The following is a 17,145-nucleotide window of genomic DNA, read 5'->3' on the forward strand; positions in this document are numbered from 1 at the left end:
TTCCAGTTAAGCTATTTCAAATCCTGAATATGATGCTGTTGAAGTGCTGCACTCAATATGCCAGCAAATTTGGAAAACTCAGCAGTGGCCACAGGACTGGAAAAGGTCAGTTTTCATTCTAATCCCAAAGAAGGGCAACGCCAAACAATGTTCAAATTACCTCACAATTGCACTCATCTCACACGCTAGCAAAGTAATGCTTAAAATTCTTCAAGCAAGGCTTCAACAGTATGTGAATCATGAACTTCCAGATGTTCAAGCTGGATTTAGAAAAGGCAAAGAAACCAGAGTTCAAATTGCCAATATCCACTGTATCATCAAAAAAGCAAGAGAGTTCCAGAAAAACATCTACTTTTGCTTTATTGACTACACCAAAGCCTTTGACTGTGTGGATCACAACAAATTGTGAAAAATTCTGAAAGAGATGGGAATACCAGACCACCTGACCTGCCTCCTGAGAAATCTGCAGGTCCAGAAGCAATAGTTAGAACTGGATGAAACTGGAGCCTATTATACAGAGTGAAGTAAGCCAGAAAGAAAAACACCAATACAGTATACTAACGCATATATATGGAATTTAGAAAGATGGTAACAATAACCCTGTGTACGAGACAGCAAAAGAGACACTGATGTATAGAACAGTCTTATGGACTCTGTTGGAGAGGGAGAGGGTGGGAAGATTTGGGAGAATGGCATTGAAACATGTATAATATCATGTATGAAATGAGTTGCCAGTCCAGGTTCGATGCACGATACTGGATGCTTGGGGCTGGTGCACTGGGACGACCCAGAGGGATGGTACGGGGAGGGAGGAAGATGGGGGGTTCAGGATGGGGAACACATGTATACCTGTGTCAGATTCATTTCAATATTTGGCAAAACTAATACAATTTTGTAAAGTTTAAAAATAAAATAAAATTTAAAAAAAAAACTAAAAAAAAAAAAAAAAAGAACTGGACATGGAACAACAGACTGGTTGCAAATCAGGAAAGGAGTACATCAAGGCTGCATTTTGTCATCCTGCTTATTTAACTTATATGCAGAATACATCATGCAAAATGCTGGGCTGGATGAAGCACAAGCTGGAATCAAGATTTCCAGGAGAAATATCAGTAACCTCAGATACTCAGATGATACCACCCTTAGGGCAGAAAGTGAAGAAGAACTAAAGAGCCTCTTGATGAAAGAGGCGATTGAAAAAAATTGGCTTAAAACTCAACATTCAAAAAACTAAAATCATGGCATCCAACCTCATCACTTCATGGTAAATAGGAATAGGTGGGGAAACAATGGAAACAGTGAGAGATTTTATTTTGGGGGGCTCCAAAATCACTGCAGATGGTGGCTGCAGCCATGATATTTAAAGACAGTTGCTCCTTGGAAGAAAAGCTATGATCAACGTAGACAGCATATTACAAAGTAGAGATATTACTTTATCAAAAAAGATCTGTCTAAACAAAGCTATGGTTTTTCCATAGTAATATATGGATGTGAGAAGAATTGATACTTTTGAACTGTGGTGTTGGAGAGGACTCTTGAGAGTCTTTTGGACTGCAAGGAGATCAAACCAGTCAATCTTAAAGGCAATCAGCCCTGAATATTCATTGGAAGGACGGATGCTGAAGCTGAAACTCCAATATTTTGGCCACCTGACAGGAGAAGACCCTGATGCTGGGAAAGATCGAAGCCAGGAAGAGAAGGGGATGACAGAGGATGAAATGGTTGGATGGCATCACTGCCTCAATGGACATGAGTTTGAGCATGCTCCAGGAGTTAGTGCTGGACAGGGAAGCTTGACTTGCTGCAGTCCATGGGGTTACAAAGAGTCTGACATGACTGAGTGACTGAACTGACTGACTGTAATGTGTTAATGAACAAGAGACAGAAATCTTTTCACAATGTAAACAGATGGAAATTCATTGTGATACACATTTTAAACATATTAAAATTTTTTGGTGAATTATACCTCAATAAATCTGGGAAAAATCTAGAGCATAAAATTATTAATAGAGATTCTATTCTATGCTAACCTCTGCACTGTTTGAAAGCTTAAGATGAGTGGTACATATATCCTGCTTTCAAGTATATTCAGTAGGAGTAACAAATTCATTTAAATAAAAGTAATCTGGAGGAGGAGGGAAATTACTCTTACTGAAAACTGAAAACAGAATAAGATTTAACATCTAATATTTTCCAGACAAATATAATTTCTTAAGAAGAATAAGTAAAAGCCATTCTATGTTTTGGATATAAAGCACATGAAATTAATGATAATGATGATAAAGTCATCTAATAAACTTTCCACACTCTTCATTGCTTCCATACTCACACCTATCCTTATGATGCTCACCTTTGCATTAGAACAAGCAGAATTAAAATAAATTCTGTAAGGTTTATGGCAATCAGATAAGAAAAATAAAAGAAATCCAGATTCGAAAAGAAATAAAATAGTTTGCAGATAGCATGATACTATACATAGAAAATCCTAAAGATGTCACCAGAAAACTACTAGAGCTAATCAATGAATTTAGTAAAGTCACAGGATACAAAGTTAATACATAACAATCTTTTGCATTCCTATACACTAATAACAAAAAATCAGAAAGAGAAATTAAGGAAGCAATTTCATTTACCATCACAAAAAAAGAATAAAATATCTAGGAATATACCTACCCAAAGGGACAAAAAAAGTTACTAAAAAACCTATGTGACACTGATGAAATAAAACAAACATGACACAGATGGAGAAAAAAGTATTAATATTTTGAAAATGATTATCCTAGTCAAAGCACTGTATAGATTCAAAGCAATACCTGTCAAATTACCAGTGACAATTTCCACAGAATTAGAACTTAAAATTTTATAGTTTATATGGAAACACAAAAGACCTTGAATAGCCAAAGCAGTCTTGAGAAAGAAAAATGGAGCTGGAGGAATCAACCTCTCTGACTTCAGACTATACTATAAAGCTACATTAACCCAGAAAGTATGGTACTGGCATAAAAACTGAAATATAGATCAACAGAACAAGATAGAAAATCCAGAGATAAGCCCATACACCTACAGACACTTTGTCCCCTGACAAATGAGGCAAGAATATACAAAGGGGGAAAGACAGCCTCTCAATAAGTGGTTCTGGGAAAACTGGACAGCTACACGTAAAAGAATGAAATTATAAAACAGGAATTCCTAAAACCATACACGAAAATAAAGTCAGAATGGATTAAAGACCTAAATGTAAGGCCAGACACAATAAAACTCTCAGAGGAAAACATAGGCAGAACACTCTTTGATGTAATTTACAGCAAGATCCTTTTTGACCCCCTTTCCTAGAGTGATGAAAGAAAAACAAAAATAAACAAATGGGACTAATTAAACTTAAAAGCTTTTGCACAGCAAAGGAAAACATAAATGAGATGAAAAGACAACCCTCAGAAGGGGAGAAAATATCTGTAAATGAAGCAACTCACGAAGGATTAATCTCCAAAATATACTAGCAGCTTATGCAACTCAATATCAAAAAGGCAACAACCCAATAAAAAAATGGGCAGAAGACATACATAGACATTTCTCCAAAGAGGACATACAAATGGCCGACAGATACATAAAAGGATGCTCAACACCACTCATTATTAGAGAAATGCAAATCAAAACTACAGTGAAGTATCACCTCACACTGGTCAGAATAGCCATCGTCAAAAACAGCTACAAACAATAAGTGCTGGAGAGGATGTGGATACTGGTGGGAATGTAAATTGATACAGCCACTACAGAGAACAGTATGGAGATTCCTTAAAAAACTAAGACTATAACTATCATATGACCCAGCAATCACACTACTGGGCATATCACCTGAGAATATCATAATTCAAAAAGACACATGTACCCCAGTGTTCATTGCAGCGTTGTTTATAATAGCCAGGACATGAAAGCAACCTAAAAGCCCATAGACAGATGAATGACTAAAGAAGATGTGGCATATACACGTACAATGGAATATTGCTCAGTCATAAAAAGGAATGGGACTGGATCGTTTTTAGTGATGTAGATGAACCTAAAGTCTGTCACACAGAGTAAAGTAAGTTGGAAAGAGGAAAATGATATAAAATACCATATATTAATGCATATATATGGAATCTAGAAAAATGGTACCAAGGAACCTATTTGCAGGACAAGAATACAGATGCAGACAGAGAGAGTGGACTTGTGGATATGGGGGAAGGGGAGGGTGGGACAAATGGAGAGAATATCACTGACTTCTATACACTACATGTGTAAAATAGATAGCTAGTGAGAAGCTGCTGTGTAGAACAGGGTGCTCAACTCAGTGCTCTGTGATGACCTAGAGGTGAGGTTGGGAGGGAGGCTCAAAAAGGAGGGGAGAGATACATATACACACACACATATAGCTGATTCCTTTGCTGTATAGCAGAAACTAATACAACATTGTAAAGAAATTATACTCATATAAAAAAATAAAAGAAGAAAGAAAGAAATTCTTTAAGATGTGAATCGGAACATTGTCTTCTCTCAGAACAATGACAAAGTGGTTGTTATCAACTGTAATAGGAGGAAGAGTAACTTTTAATAAAAGTAATTAAAAAAACCATAAAGTAACAGATAAGCAAAACAGTTCACTTTTGATAAAAGTCAAACTATAAGCAGTTTTCCATCAAGGAAAATAAAGGCAGATAAAAGTATATAAAGATTGACATGTGACACATATAGAATAATGAAAACTAACGTTCAAAAAACATGAGCTAAATGTGTTAATTCAAGCTCTGTGTTTATTGTTAGTTGTCACCTAATGAAGTGTTTTGCTGGAGCCCTGCTCAATGAGAGTGAGAATTACACCAAAGTGATAAGATTCTGTTTGTATTGGGTTTGCTTCATAGTTAAAATATTTCAAATCACTAAAATAAAATCAATTCTGTTTTATTCATAACAGACAAAGTTATCTTCCTTTGGAATATATTTGAGAGATGATAAAATGACACACAAAGATCTGTAGTGAGAAATGTATTTAGTAGAGACGAAAAGCCCAAATTACTAGAAGAATTCAATTTGTAGTAGAAAATACATGCAACCATATTCTTTATGGAATAGTGAAATACTACCGAATAGAATGCGATTTTATACAACATTGAATATGCTGTAAGAAAGATGGTTTTGTAAATGCACATGGGAGAATGTAATTTGAATATGAATGTTCTCTTTTTAACATTATAACTTTTTATGAATTTAAAATGTATCAAAAGAATTCAGTTGGTGAGTTGGGAGAGAAAATTTTTTCTTCTCTGTAAAATAGACATGTTCAGTAAAAGAGTCCTAATTTATAGTCTCAGCTCCAAAACCAAGTGTGTCTTTTGCTGGAGTGATTCCTCCTGGAATATGTTGTTTGGTTCTGGGCATGACATGTACCCAGGTACATGAACAGAAGGAGGCCATCTAGATGAGAGCAACTGAGATGTCTTTTCTCAAGACAGATTAAAGGAATTTAATAGTGGAAGAAAAGGGTTTAAGGAGACTGCTGCTGCTGCTGCTAAGTCGCTTCAGTCATGTCCAACTCTGTGAGACCCCACAGATGGCAGCTCACCAGGCTCCCCCGTCCCTGGGATTCTCCAGGCAAGAACACTGGAGTGGGTTGCCATTTCCTTCTCCAATGTATGAAAGTGAAAAGTGAAAATGAAGTCACTCATTCATGTGCGACTCTTCGCGACACCATGGACTGCAGCCTACCAGACTCCTCTGTCCATGGGATTTGCCAGGCAAGAGTACTGGAGTGGGGTGCCATTGCCTTCTCCGAAGGAGACTGTTTAAAGAGGAGTTAATATGGCCCGGTGAGTAGAATTAAGACCAACATGACATAAATTAAGCTGAAATTTAATAGTTCTTGGATAGTTTCTGGAGGTGGAGAGTTCCACATTTATGGAATATGCATAGGGAGCTATTTGGAGATATAATAATATGAATTTTGAAGAAATATAAGAGATTATAAAAGTAACCATCAATGATACATATTGAAATTCTTTATACTAAAAATGAAAATAAGTAAACTATAAAAGTAACAACATTTTGAGAAAAACATTGGTAAAAATTTGTTGAAGGATTTCCAACAATTATACATAATGTCTTTTTATAGTTTATCTTATATGTAAATAATAAAAGCAGGCTCCCCAGGTGGCTCAGTGGCAAAGAATCTGCCTACCAAACAGGAGACATGAGTTTGATCCCTGGGTCAGGAAGACCCCTTGGAGGAGGAAATGGCAACCCATTCCAGTATTCTCACCTGGGAAATCCCATGGACAGAGGAGCCTGTTGGGTTATAGTCCACGGGGTTGCAAGGAGTTGTATACGACTTAGTGATTATACCAGAGAAGGCAACGGCACCCCACTCCAGTACTTTTGCCTGGAAAATCCTGTGGATGCAGGAGCCTGGTAGGCTGCAGTCCATGGGGTCACTAAGAGTCGGACATGACTGAAGCGACTTAGCAGTAGTGATTATACAACCACCACCACCAATTGACTAGACTTGGGGCTTCCCTGGTAGCTCAGCTGGTAAAGAATTTGCCTGCAATGCAGGAGATTCCAGTTTGATTCCTGGGTCAGGAAGATCCACTGGAGAAGGGATGGGCTACCAATTTCAGTATTCTTGGGCTTTCCTGGTTGCTCAGCTGGTAAAGAATCCACCTGCAATGCTGGAGACCAGGGTTGGATCCCTGAGTTGGGAAGATCCCCTGGAGAAGGGAAAGGCTACCCACTGCAATATTCTGGCCTGGAGAATTCCATGGACTGTACAGTCCATGGGGTCACAAAGAGTCAGACATGACTGAGTCACTTTCACTTTCACCATCAATTGATCAAAGCATCAGAGATATATGAACAAAGGACATAAGTAGAAAATTACAATGCCTGCATAAGTTTAACCTCACTTATTAAAAAAATTAAAATTAAAGCAGCAATGTACCATTTTATACCTATAAAAATCACAATAGGAGACTAAAATTAAATTGATAATATTCAATGGTGGCATATAACATTCAATGGTGGCATATAAGTTGTTTTGAAAATAATGGCTTATAACACCAGTGGCCCTGTTTCCTTTGTACAGCCTTTGGACAAGCAATAAAACAAACTGAACCAAGATAGGGATAGAGGATTAAGAGTTGTAAACTACTGTGTATAAAATAAATAAACTATAATGATATATTGTGCAACACAGGGAATATAGCCAATTTTATAATTGCTATAAATGAAGTAAAATCTTTGAAAATTATGGATCACTATGTTGTACACCTGAAACTTATATAGTATTGTACATCAAATGCACCTCATTAAAAAAAAGCTAAACCATGCCATTAGAATAGTTTATAACTTGCATCATTAAATCTATTGTTGATAATACACTCTACAGATTAACATAGTTTTACACTATATGAATTGCAGCAGTATCTGTAATAGTGAAAAAGTTCAAAGGAAATAAACTATATTTCTAACAAATCAATGAAATATTTAAGTCATTGAAATCCTGTAAACATACAATAATATAAACTGTTTACAATAAAATGCTATGCAAGAAGTGAAATTAAAAATACTATGACTGCATATGCAAATATTTGACAAAGAACAAAGAAAAATAAAGGAAGTACCAAAGGTGGTAAGATCATGTAATTATTTTTTCTTTCATTATTTGTCTTTAGGCTCAGTGGGAAAAAATCTGCCTGCAATGCAGGAGATTCAGTTTTTATCCCTGGGTTGGAAAGATTCCCTGGAGGAGAAATGGCAACCCATTCCAGTATTCTTGCCTGAGAAACCCCATGCACAGAGGAGCCTGGCGGGCTTCAGTCCATGAGATTGCAAAGAGTCGGACACGACGGAGCGACTGTGTGTGTGACACACACACAGCAATAGATATTCTGAAATATTGTAAATACATGGAATAGAGCAATAAACAGATATTACCAACACAGGTATGTACCCTGTGTACCTGACACCCCTCTTCAACCTCTAAGAGACAACCACTATCCTAATTTGATGTTTGTCATTTCCATGCATTTTAAAATATTCATATTTGTATAAATATATTTTACACATTCAAAATTATTGTATGAATACTGTTATGCTTTCCTTTTTCATTTGCATCTTGTTTTTTCTGAACATGTGTCTGAGATTCATCCATGTTTCTAAATGTAATTCTTATTCATTTTCATCCTCTAGAGTATTCCAAAATATAAACGTATCACATTTTATTTATAACTGATTTCACTGATTGACATCTGAATGATTTCTAGAGCTTTCTTGCAAATATGCTATTGTGAATATTTTTTCCATGTCTTATACACTTTTACGAGAATTCCTATAGGACAGTGATGTCCGTTAGAACTTTTTATGATGATAGAAATATCATTGTGCTGTCTATAAAGTAGCCACTAACCACTAGTCAGAGTGGCTATTGAGTCCTTGAAATTTGCTCATGCAACTGAGGAATTTAATTTTAATAGCCACAAATGACCAATGTCTACTGTATAGGACAGTGTGGCTCTAGATCATAAACTTAGGAGTACATGCTGGGTCATGACAAGTGCACACCCTCGACTTTAGGCATCACAAAACTGCCCCCCAAAGTGGTGTGGAGATATACATAATATATAATACATACTACTGGTGTGCAAGACTTCAGGTTGTTTCACAGTCTCACCAACAGCTGGTGTTATTCTTTTTAATTTTGATGATTTTTAAAAATATTCTGTCATTGTGGTTTTAAAATAAACTTTTCTGATGACTAGGGAGCCCAAGCAGATGTTCACAACATTTATTAGCCATTTTGGGGTTTCCTGACTTGTGAAATGCCTATGTATGTCTTCTGTCCATTTCTCTATTGGATTTCTTTAGGAGTTTTTTAAATACATACATTCCAGTTACCAGTCCTTTATGATCATATATAAAGCCAATATCTTTTCCAGCCTATTGCCTGTCTTTTCATCTACTTCATATAGTAGAATTTAACTATGATTTTATGATATATGCCTTTTGAGTTTATTTTAAGCCATCCCAAGGTCAAAAAGCATTCTCCTAAAATCTCTTTATAAATTTGTTTTACTTTTTATATTGAGGTCCTTAATCTATGTGGGATTGATTTATGTGAAATAAGGACATAATTTTATGTTTTTGCTTTTCCATAGGCAATTTCCACATGCCCAATTCTTCAGCATAACCTCTGTCACATATGAAACATCCATTTGTGTATGGGATGCTTTCTGAAGTCTTGGTGCTGTTATATATTGACCTGTCTTCCATTTATTCCCATAACAATGACTCAATTTCTATAGCTTTATACTCTTGATACATGGTAGAATACCAAGATAGACGATAGATGAGATACAGATAAATGATATATGGTCTTCCCTGCCCCTAGATATAATTCTTCAAAATATTCCTGGCCATTTGCTTTTTCATAATAGTTTAAGATTTTTTTTCTTATTAGAACTACAGGGGAGAATTGACACTTTTTTGATACTTAGTCTTCCTACCCACTTTTTCAATTAAGTAGATCTCTAATGTTAAATGTTTCTTCCTTCTCACCCTCAAGGCTACCCTCCTAGCCTATTATCATCATCTTGTTGGAAATTCTGCAGCATAAACGTACCTCCTACGCCCATGCTCTGCACACCCCCTCACCCTGTCCACTTACCACGTCTTACTCTCCACAAATGGCCTAGGTTAATTGTTTGTCATTAGACTATGTCACAGCTGTGCTCAAAACTCTCTAACAGCTTCCAAATCACAAAGAATAAAAATGCTAATCACTAACAATGGCCTAGGAAGACCTATGTGACTTGGTCACCAGCCACTTCCCTGACCACATCCTCTGTAAGTCTCAGCTTGCCCACTCCACTCACACCACATGTAAGTGTGCTCCCATCTCAGACCTGTTCACACACTCCCTTGGCCTGTCATTCTCCCACTGTGATGTGCAGATGCCTCACTGCCTCACTTCATTCCAGTGTTTGCTCCGATGTCACTTTATCTTAGAGAAGATTTCATTCCTACCCTATCGACACTATTGCCTGTCCGTATCACTACTCCACTCAGCTTACTTCTTCATAGCACCTATCTTCCCCAGCATAGCATCCACTTACTTAATTCTCCACCCCCTATAAGGATGTGAACTCGGCGAGGAGGCAATAGGCAGATGCTTCCACTCTGTACACACTGTACATATTGTGGCATCTGTACTATTGCAGTGAAATTGGTTCATTACGCAAACTCTATAGGCAGTGCCTAGGTATATTCTAGGATTTCAAAAAGATTTGTTCACTGTGGTTTTATATTTTTCCACAAGACCATGAATTTCTTTTGATAAACTTATTCCTGAATTCCTTATATATTTTGAAGAAAATTATATTTTCTGGTTTTATGCTTTCCTTATTTATAGCTGTTTTGTGTGTGTGTGTGTGAAAGAGAAAGAAAATTACTCAAAAATAAACTTGTTACCATTTCTATTTCAACATCTAGTCACACTTTGATTCCAGAGTGTTTTATTAAAGCACCTAGCACTGGAAATAAAGGGAGAACATGTTTTAAACTCAATATTTTGGGGGTGACAGTAATATATTGTGCCATTTGTCATTCAAAATAAAGAACTTCAGAATCTGACATGCAAATGATCTCTTGAAGCATGATTTAATCCCAGCACAAAGATAGAAGGCTTGGAGGAGTTGCCACAGCCTCTCGGTAAACACAAGATATACGGGAAACTGAAACTCAAACTATCTTATTCCAACCTCCTCCAATGGTTCTATTCTTTGCCAGTTTATTTCACCACAGATCCAGAGCCATTGTAGCTCAAAGCTCTCTTGTTTTTTTATTGTCATAAAGGTGACAATTCCTTTATGGAAGATATTGAATTCTAGGGCAGAAAACAGTCCATCAATATTGAAAGGTCAGTAAGAACACAGTGAGACAACTTGACTGCAACAGAGTGACTGCACGGGGGCAGTGTTCAGTGAATGAAGTGTATACAGAGCATCACATTCACTTACTGCCTTCAGGGATCTTTTCGGCATGAATCTCTCTGAGATCAATCTACCACTGTGCCACTAACACTTTACACTTGAAAAATAAAAAAAAAAAAAAAAACAACAAAAAGTCTTGCTCTAATAAAGGTTGATCTTATCAGTGCTCAGTGCTAGGTTAACAGGACTGGGACCATGCAAGTGTCTCTGGGACCTGTTGATCTCCAGAGGAATCTTAACTAGTCAGAAACATGGAGCTTTGGGGGTAATCCTTAGTGACTTAAAGCTTATTTTTTATTCCGCACATATAATTTCAGTTTTGTTCAACTGAATAACTTCTGCTACTCCAATATACAGAGAATCGATTGCTGTTTCAGAGCTTTGATATACCATTCATTTTTTAAGGCAATTACAAGGTGTCTCAACTTTGTCTTAACCAAGTTACTAAGAGATGAAAGGAGTTAGATGATACTGCTTGGATCATATTGAACAATTATATGTGATTCTCCTTACCACCACATAAGGCAAAGGAAATAGCAATATGGTAGTCTTTCAAAAAGGATGACAAATAATATGGATTACCATTCATGAATTACCAAAGAATCATATTCAAATATTCTTGTGTTTTTTTTCTTTCAGAAAAGGGAAAATAAAGGAAATATAATAAAGACTTTTTCCACCAAAAGGTGCTCTTAAAAGAGCCAAGTACCCCAAAATTAAATTCATGCCTCTTAGTTCTCACTTCCCCACAACATTGGCATAATTCAACCATGGCATTTTGCCAATTATCTCCAGAGTAAGAAATAAGGCATTTAACAACCTTGTTTTCAAAGAACAAAGTCCTTAAGAAGCAATTGATTACTGCTCGCCTGGGTAAACAGTAATTCTCCTGAGTATCTATTATTTATGGGATAAACCTTGACATACAAAATTCAATCTGAACACATTTATTGCTTTAATAGCAATACCCTAACCCTTGGAAGAATATAATCTTATTTTCTCCCTCTTTTCTTCTCAATGTTATGAGTTCTCTTTCTTTCAGAAGTCTATAGAAACCGGACTCTGAAAACCACCAATACACTCAGAGGCCTACAGAGACTTATGATAGACTGGGAGTGTGCAATTCCACCTTGTTTCTTCTTCTAGAAGGCATAAAACATCTAAATGATGAGTATATACAAGTATATGGATGTAAACTGTGAGTGTGTATACAAGTACACACACATGCAAATGCACATATTTCATACTTTACTCAGAAAAGCAAGTATTAATAAAATATATATTTTATGGAGATTTACATGAAACCCCAAATCTATATAAGGAAAAAATACGTGGAAAAACTTTCAAATTAGTATATTTTTGGAGACTAAATTGCTAGTTTCCACAGTAAGTAATACCTGCTCAAAATAAACTTAATGCTCTGCTGAAATTTTTAGTTGAGTATAAAAGGCTGCAGAAAAAAAAGCATTTATAAGTCCAGGGAATACTGAGAGATACTTGAATCGACACATTCAGTAAATACTACACATGTCAAAATATTAAGACATTTATACATTATCCTTTAGCTCGGCTCCTATGAGGTTGTTTTCATAGCAATGGGGAAAAGGCAGTTAAATGCCACTTTACCTTTTCCATAGCTTGTGGGAGTTACATCTTGTCCACTTCCATTCTTTTTTATTTAAAGAAGTCTCTATGCAACTAAAATTTAATATGATTTGTATTTCTTTTTCACCCTAGTGCAAAACATACGACTAGGGCAATATTGTATTTACCATCACTATTGAGCATCTGTGGCTCAGACGGTAAAGCGTCTGCCTACAATGCAGGAGACCTGGGTTCGATCCCTGGGTCGGGAAGGTCCTCTGGAGAAGGAAATGGCAATCCACTCCAGTACTCTTGCCTGGAAAATCCCATGGATGGAGGAGTGTGGTAGGCTACAGTCCATGGGGTCGCAAAGAGTCGGACACGACTGAGCGATTTCACTTGGTCACTTGATTTGAGCATCTGTAAGTTTACTTTTTCCTCCTGAGATTCTAGTGCATCAAAAATTTTAACATGTAATATCATAATCCCTCCTAACATTGGGATTCTTTAAATTTGTATATCAAATTGTAAAGGACAAATTTTTGAAGATATTCCCAACTCTCACATACTCCTTTCCTTATGGACATCAGTCAGAATCCTGGCAGGAAACAGATGGCACGCTCAAGCTGCCTAATTAAAGAGAGTTTAACAAAGGGACCATTTATAAAGAGGCCATAGGAAACAGGGAAGACAAGAAACTGAGCAGGTACCCACAAAGACAAAACAGCCAGAGTTGTTGTTATCCCTGAAGCCAGAAGAAGCAAAATAGAAGTTGGGAGAGGGTAGCTGAACAGGGAGGGCCACCTGCCAGAAAATGTCGCCTTCAGTGACACAGCTAATCATGGCAGTAACCTGACAGGAAAGGAGCCAGCAGAGTAAACAGCCAAACTCTCTCTTTCTGATATCCTGCTGGTGTCGCCACTAGTCAAACTGAGTCAGAATTCAGAGGACAACAGAACCGATTAATATGATGTGCATAAGTCAGTCCCCTGGACATGAGGGAGGGTGAAAGGCAACCTGGGGGATCCACAGAGGCAGAACGAAGGTATCCTTCACACCCCCCATTTTGGCATGTAATATAGCAAAAATGACCTTCAGTTTGGGAGGTGGGAGTGTTTCATCAGCAGAACCAGAAAGCAATTTGTATGTTGAAGAATGTGTGGGGCAAAAGGAACACAGTAAGCAAACACTGGGACATGTTATAAGGTAAGAGAAATATTTATTTAATTTTACACAAGAACGAGCTTATACTGAACAAATTCAACCAAATATTAAGTGCAGTAAAACAAGGAAATAGGGATGAGTTCTCTTGTTAGAAAATATTAAGTAACCATGCCTGTGCATTATTTTTATCATGACAATAACGTTTCAGATTTCTTCTCAGAGTGTATATTGTACATATAACATGTTATAGCTTCTTTGCTTTGCTTCTGAAAATAGAACTCATTCACTGCCTTACATTTTATTTTTTGCAGTGAAGAACTGAACTGATTCATGAAGATTCTGATCTAGAGGAGTATTTTCTGCACCAGTGAAGCCAGAGGTTTCCAAAGCCCCCATAAGCTCAGGCTTTATGTCCAGGGGTCATGATGTCATGGTATGTATTTCACACCCATTCTTCCACACGCTTGACGTCAGACACCGTTGAGGTGGAATTCTGGTCTAGTTTTGCCCCAAGCCTTTTCCTTTTGTGATTTTCTCAAGCTCCATGAATTTCATAATTGAAAGTTCACTCAGCTAATAACAATGCTGCACTTAGCTGCCCACAAATCATCCACTTTAAGTTTTACCTTTTTTTTTTCTTTTTTGGTCTTTTTAATGAAACATTCTTTAAACAGAAATTTCCAGTGAGACAGTTAACTTCACAGTTCCTGAAGGCACTGTGGATCCACTGAGCAACAGATGTGGCCATTCTAGAGAAAAGACAGGGGAAAAAGGCACAGTATGAATTTTTAAGCCACTAGTCAGTACTCACTGATTGTTACACATAACTGAACAGAGTATTTGTTATTTATATGCTCCTGAAAGTTCAATGTGCTAATCACTTTTCATGTCTCACTTAAAAACCAACTGTGGCCAGTTATTTGTGGTAAATCATAGGCTAGCAGCAGCAGCTTTATTTACTCCATGGCACTCTCTTAGATCACATTTGTTCTTCTATTTGCCCATTCACAAAATAAGCACTGAGTAAACTGAGCCCTAGACATGCTGATGAATAAAGCAGATATGGTTGCTACTCTCACAGGACAGGGCCTATAGTTGCATCCATTAATAATCAAGTGTACAATCAAAAATTGTAAAAAGTGCTAGAAAAGAAACAAACTAGGTGATGTTATGAGATTAATAAAAAGTCTGGCTACTTAGATTGGGTGGCCAGAGTAGAATTCTATATAGAAGTGATGTTTAAACCAAGACCTCAAGATAGTTCTGTGAAAAGTTATGCCAAGAGCACAGGGAACAGAATTAGTAAAGGCTTTAAAGTGAAAAGAGTTCTGTGTAGTTAAGAAGCCTAAAAAAGTTCTGTCTTGGCAAGTATTCTAAGTGAAGAAACTATAGAGATGAGGCAAGGAAAACAGGGAAGAGCCAAATAAGCATAATGGGTTTTTATAACAAAGTACCAGAATAGTATAAAGAATAGTGCACTGGAACAACCCAGAAGGATGGTACGGGGAGGGAGAAGGGAGGGGGGTTCGGGATGGGGAACACGTGTATACCTGTGGCGGATTCATGTTGATGTATGGCAACACCAATACAATATTGTAAAGTAATTAACCTCCAATTAAATAAATTTATATTAAAAAAAATAGTATAAAGAAGGCTGAACACTGAAGTGTTGATGCTTTTGAATTGTGGTGCCGGAGAAGGCTCTGGAGAGTCCCTAGGATTGCAAGGAGATTAAACCAGTCAATCCTAAAGGAAATCAACTTTCAATATTCATTGAAAGGAATGATGCTGAAGCTGCAAAACTTTGGCCACCTGATGCAAAGAGCCTACTCATTGGAAAAGACCCTGATGCTAGGAAAGATTGAAGGTAAAAGGAAAAAGCGGCGGCAGAGGAAGAGATGGTTAGATAGTGTCAGCAAACTCTGGGAGATACTGGAGGATGGAGGAGCCTGGTGTGCTACAGTCCATGAGGTTGCAGAGTTGGATACAACTTATCAACTGAACAATGACAGCCAAAATAGTATAATGTATTACAGAAAAGAAAAAAAATTGTATCTTATTCTTTTGAATTTTTGCACTCTTTCTTCCAGTGGCTCGCTGATAATAATGATAGCATTATTATCATTGTTAGCATTGTTACCACAATCACAAGAGGATAATATCCTTCTACTTTTTGAGTGCATACTCTGTGTCAGAAACTTCACCAGACACTTTAAATACATTATCTAATTTCAACCTCAGAGCATTCCCAGTAGGATCACTATTAATAGTGATGATTTTTAGGTTCAGAAACTGAAGATCAGAAAGCTTAAATATCATGTCCAAAGTCTCACAGCTAATATAAAGGTACAACTGGGATTAAAATACAGGTTAGTCTGACTCTAAAGCTCATCTTCTATTTGATATATTCTCTCAGATAATTGACTTTACATGATTGAAAATGTATCACACCTTAATATGATAAAACCAAAAGGTTCAGATAAAACTTAAGAAAGGACCTTAATACTTTAGCCTTTGTTGAAGCTTACCAAATGAGAGAAAAGACAGTCTATATCCAAGAAGAATGTTATCAATTTAACTTAATCCTCTTTCTTTTACAATTGTTATTAAGTAGATCTTACTCTGATGGCAAAAAAGTGTGACAGACAACCATTTCTTAGCTCTCTAGCAGTGTTTTAAAGCTTTGTTGTTATGCTCAGAGGCTGAGGATTTTTAACCATAACCTGGTCACATGATCTTTCCCAACTCACTGACCCAGTGAAGGGAGGGGTATACGAGTTCCCAAGAATATCAGTTCCTCAGATTGTATGGATTTTGAGCAGAGAGAGTTAGGGAAATTTCTGGAGTATAAATAGGTTTTAGGAAGAGAAGATATATTTCCCCAAATCTTGGAGTAATGTTTTTCTTATTCCCTATCAGTATGTTCTGCTATAGGAACATGAATGCTACAGATCATGCCATTGATAGCTCCTCAATTAAGGAAACCTAGTTGATATAAGAAAGAGTAATAAAATATTCCACTAGCGTTCCAATTTCAGTAATGGCACAGTTACTTACACAAGACTATCTCTCATATGGATAACTATAAAGTTTGGACAAAATATAAAAATTATTTAAATCAATGAATTAGTGACTAAAAGCAAGCAGACACTGGAGGAATTTCAGTCTCTGAAAGGAGGAAAATGTATTGTGTGAGATTCATTTCTACCTGGCATTTTCCCTTAGGGCACTGTCTAGTGTGTGAAACTTAGGATAACTACAACTCAAGCAGAAAGCCACAATCTGATAGACTTCAGATGTTGGAGGACAACATTTGGGGCTGCCAGGGTGCCTGGAAATTCAGAAGGAAATATCTTAGAAAGGAAGGAATGAATCAGCATGT

General features: G+C 36.8%; 1 protein-coding gene across 5 annotated transcripts in view; it reads right to left on the minus strand.

Moving 5' to 3' along the window:
- NELL2 (neural EGFL like 2) overlaps positions 1-17,145 on the minus strand; it is a 420,064-nt gene that overhangs the window by 20,411 nt on the left and 382,508 nt on the right. The window contains exon 20 of one of the 5 annotated variants that reach the window (XM_055581483.1): positions 13,838-14,512. The exons of the other annotated variants lie outside the window; for them this stretch is intronic. Coding sequence (XP_055437458.1) covers positions 14,462-14,512 — 51 coding nt within the window. The 3' untranslated portion in view covers positions 13,838-14,461. Of the gene's footprint in view, positions 1-13,837; positions 14,513-17,145 lie in introns of those variants that run through there. 5 annotated transcript variants of the gene reach the window in all.

The sequence above is a fragment of the Bubalus kerabau genome, chromosome 1 (assembly GCF_029407905.1).
Source record: "Bubalus kerabau isolate K-KA32 ecotype Philippines breed swamp buffalo chromosome 1, PCC_UOA_SB_1v2, whole genome shotgun sequence".
Taxonomy (NCBI): Eukaryota; Metazoa; Chordata; class Mammalia; order Artiodactyla; family Bovidae; genus Bubalus; species Bubalus kerabau.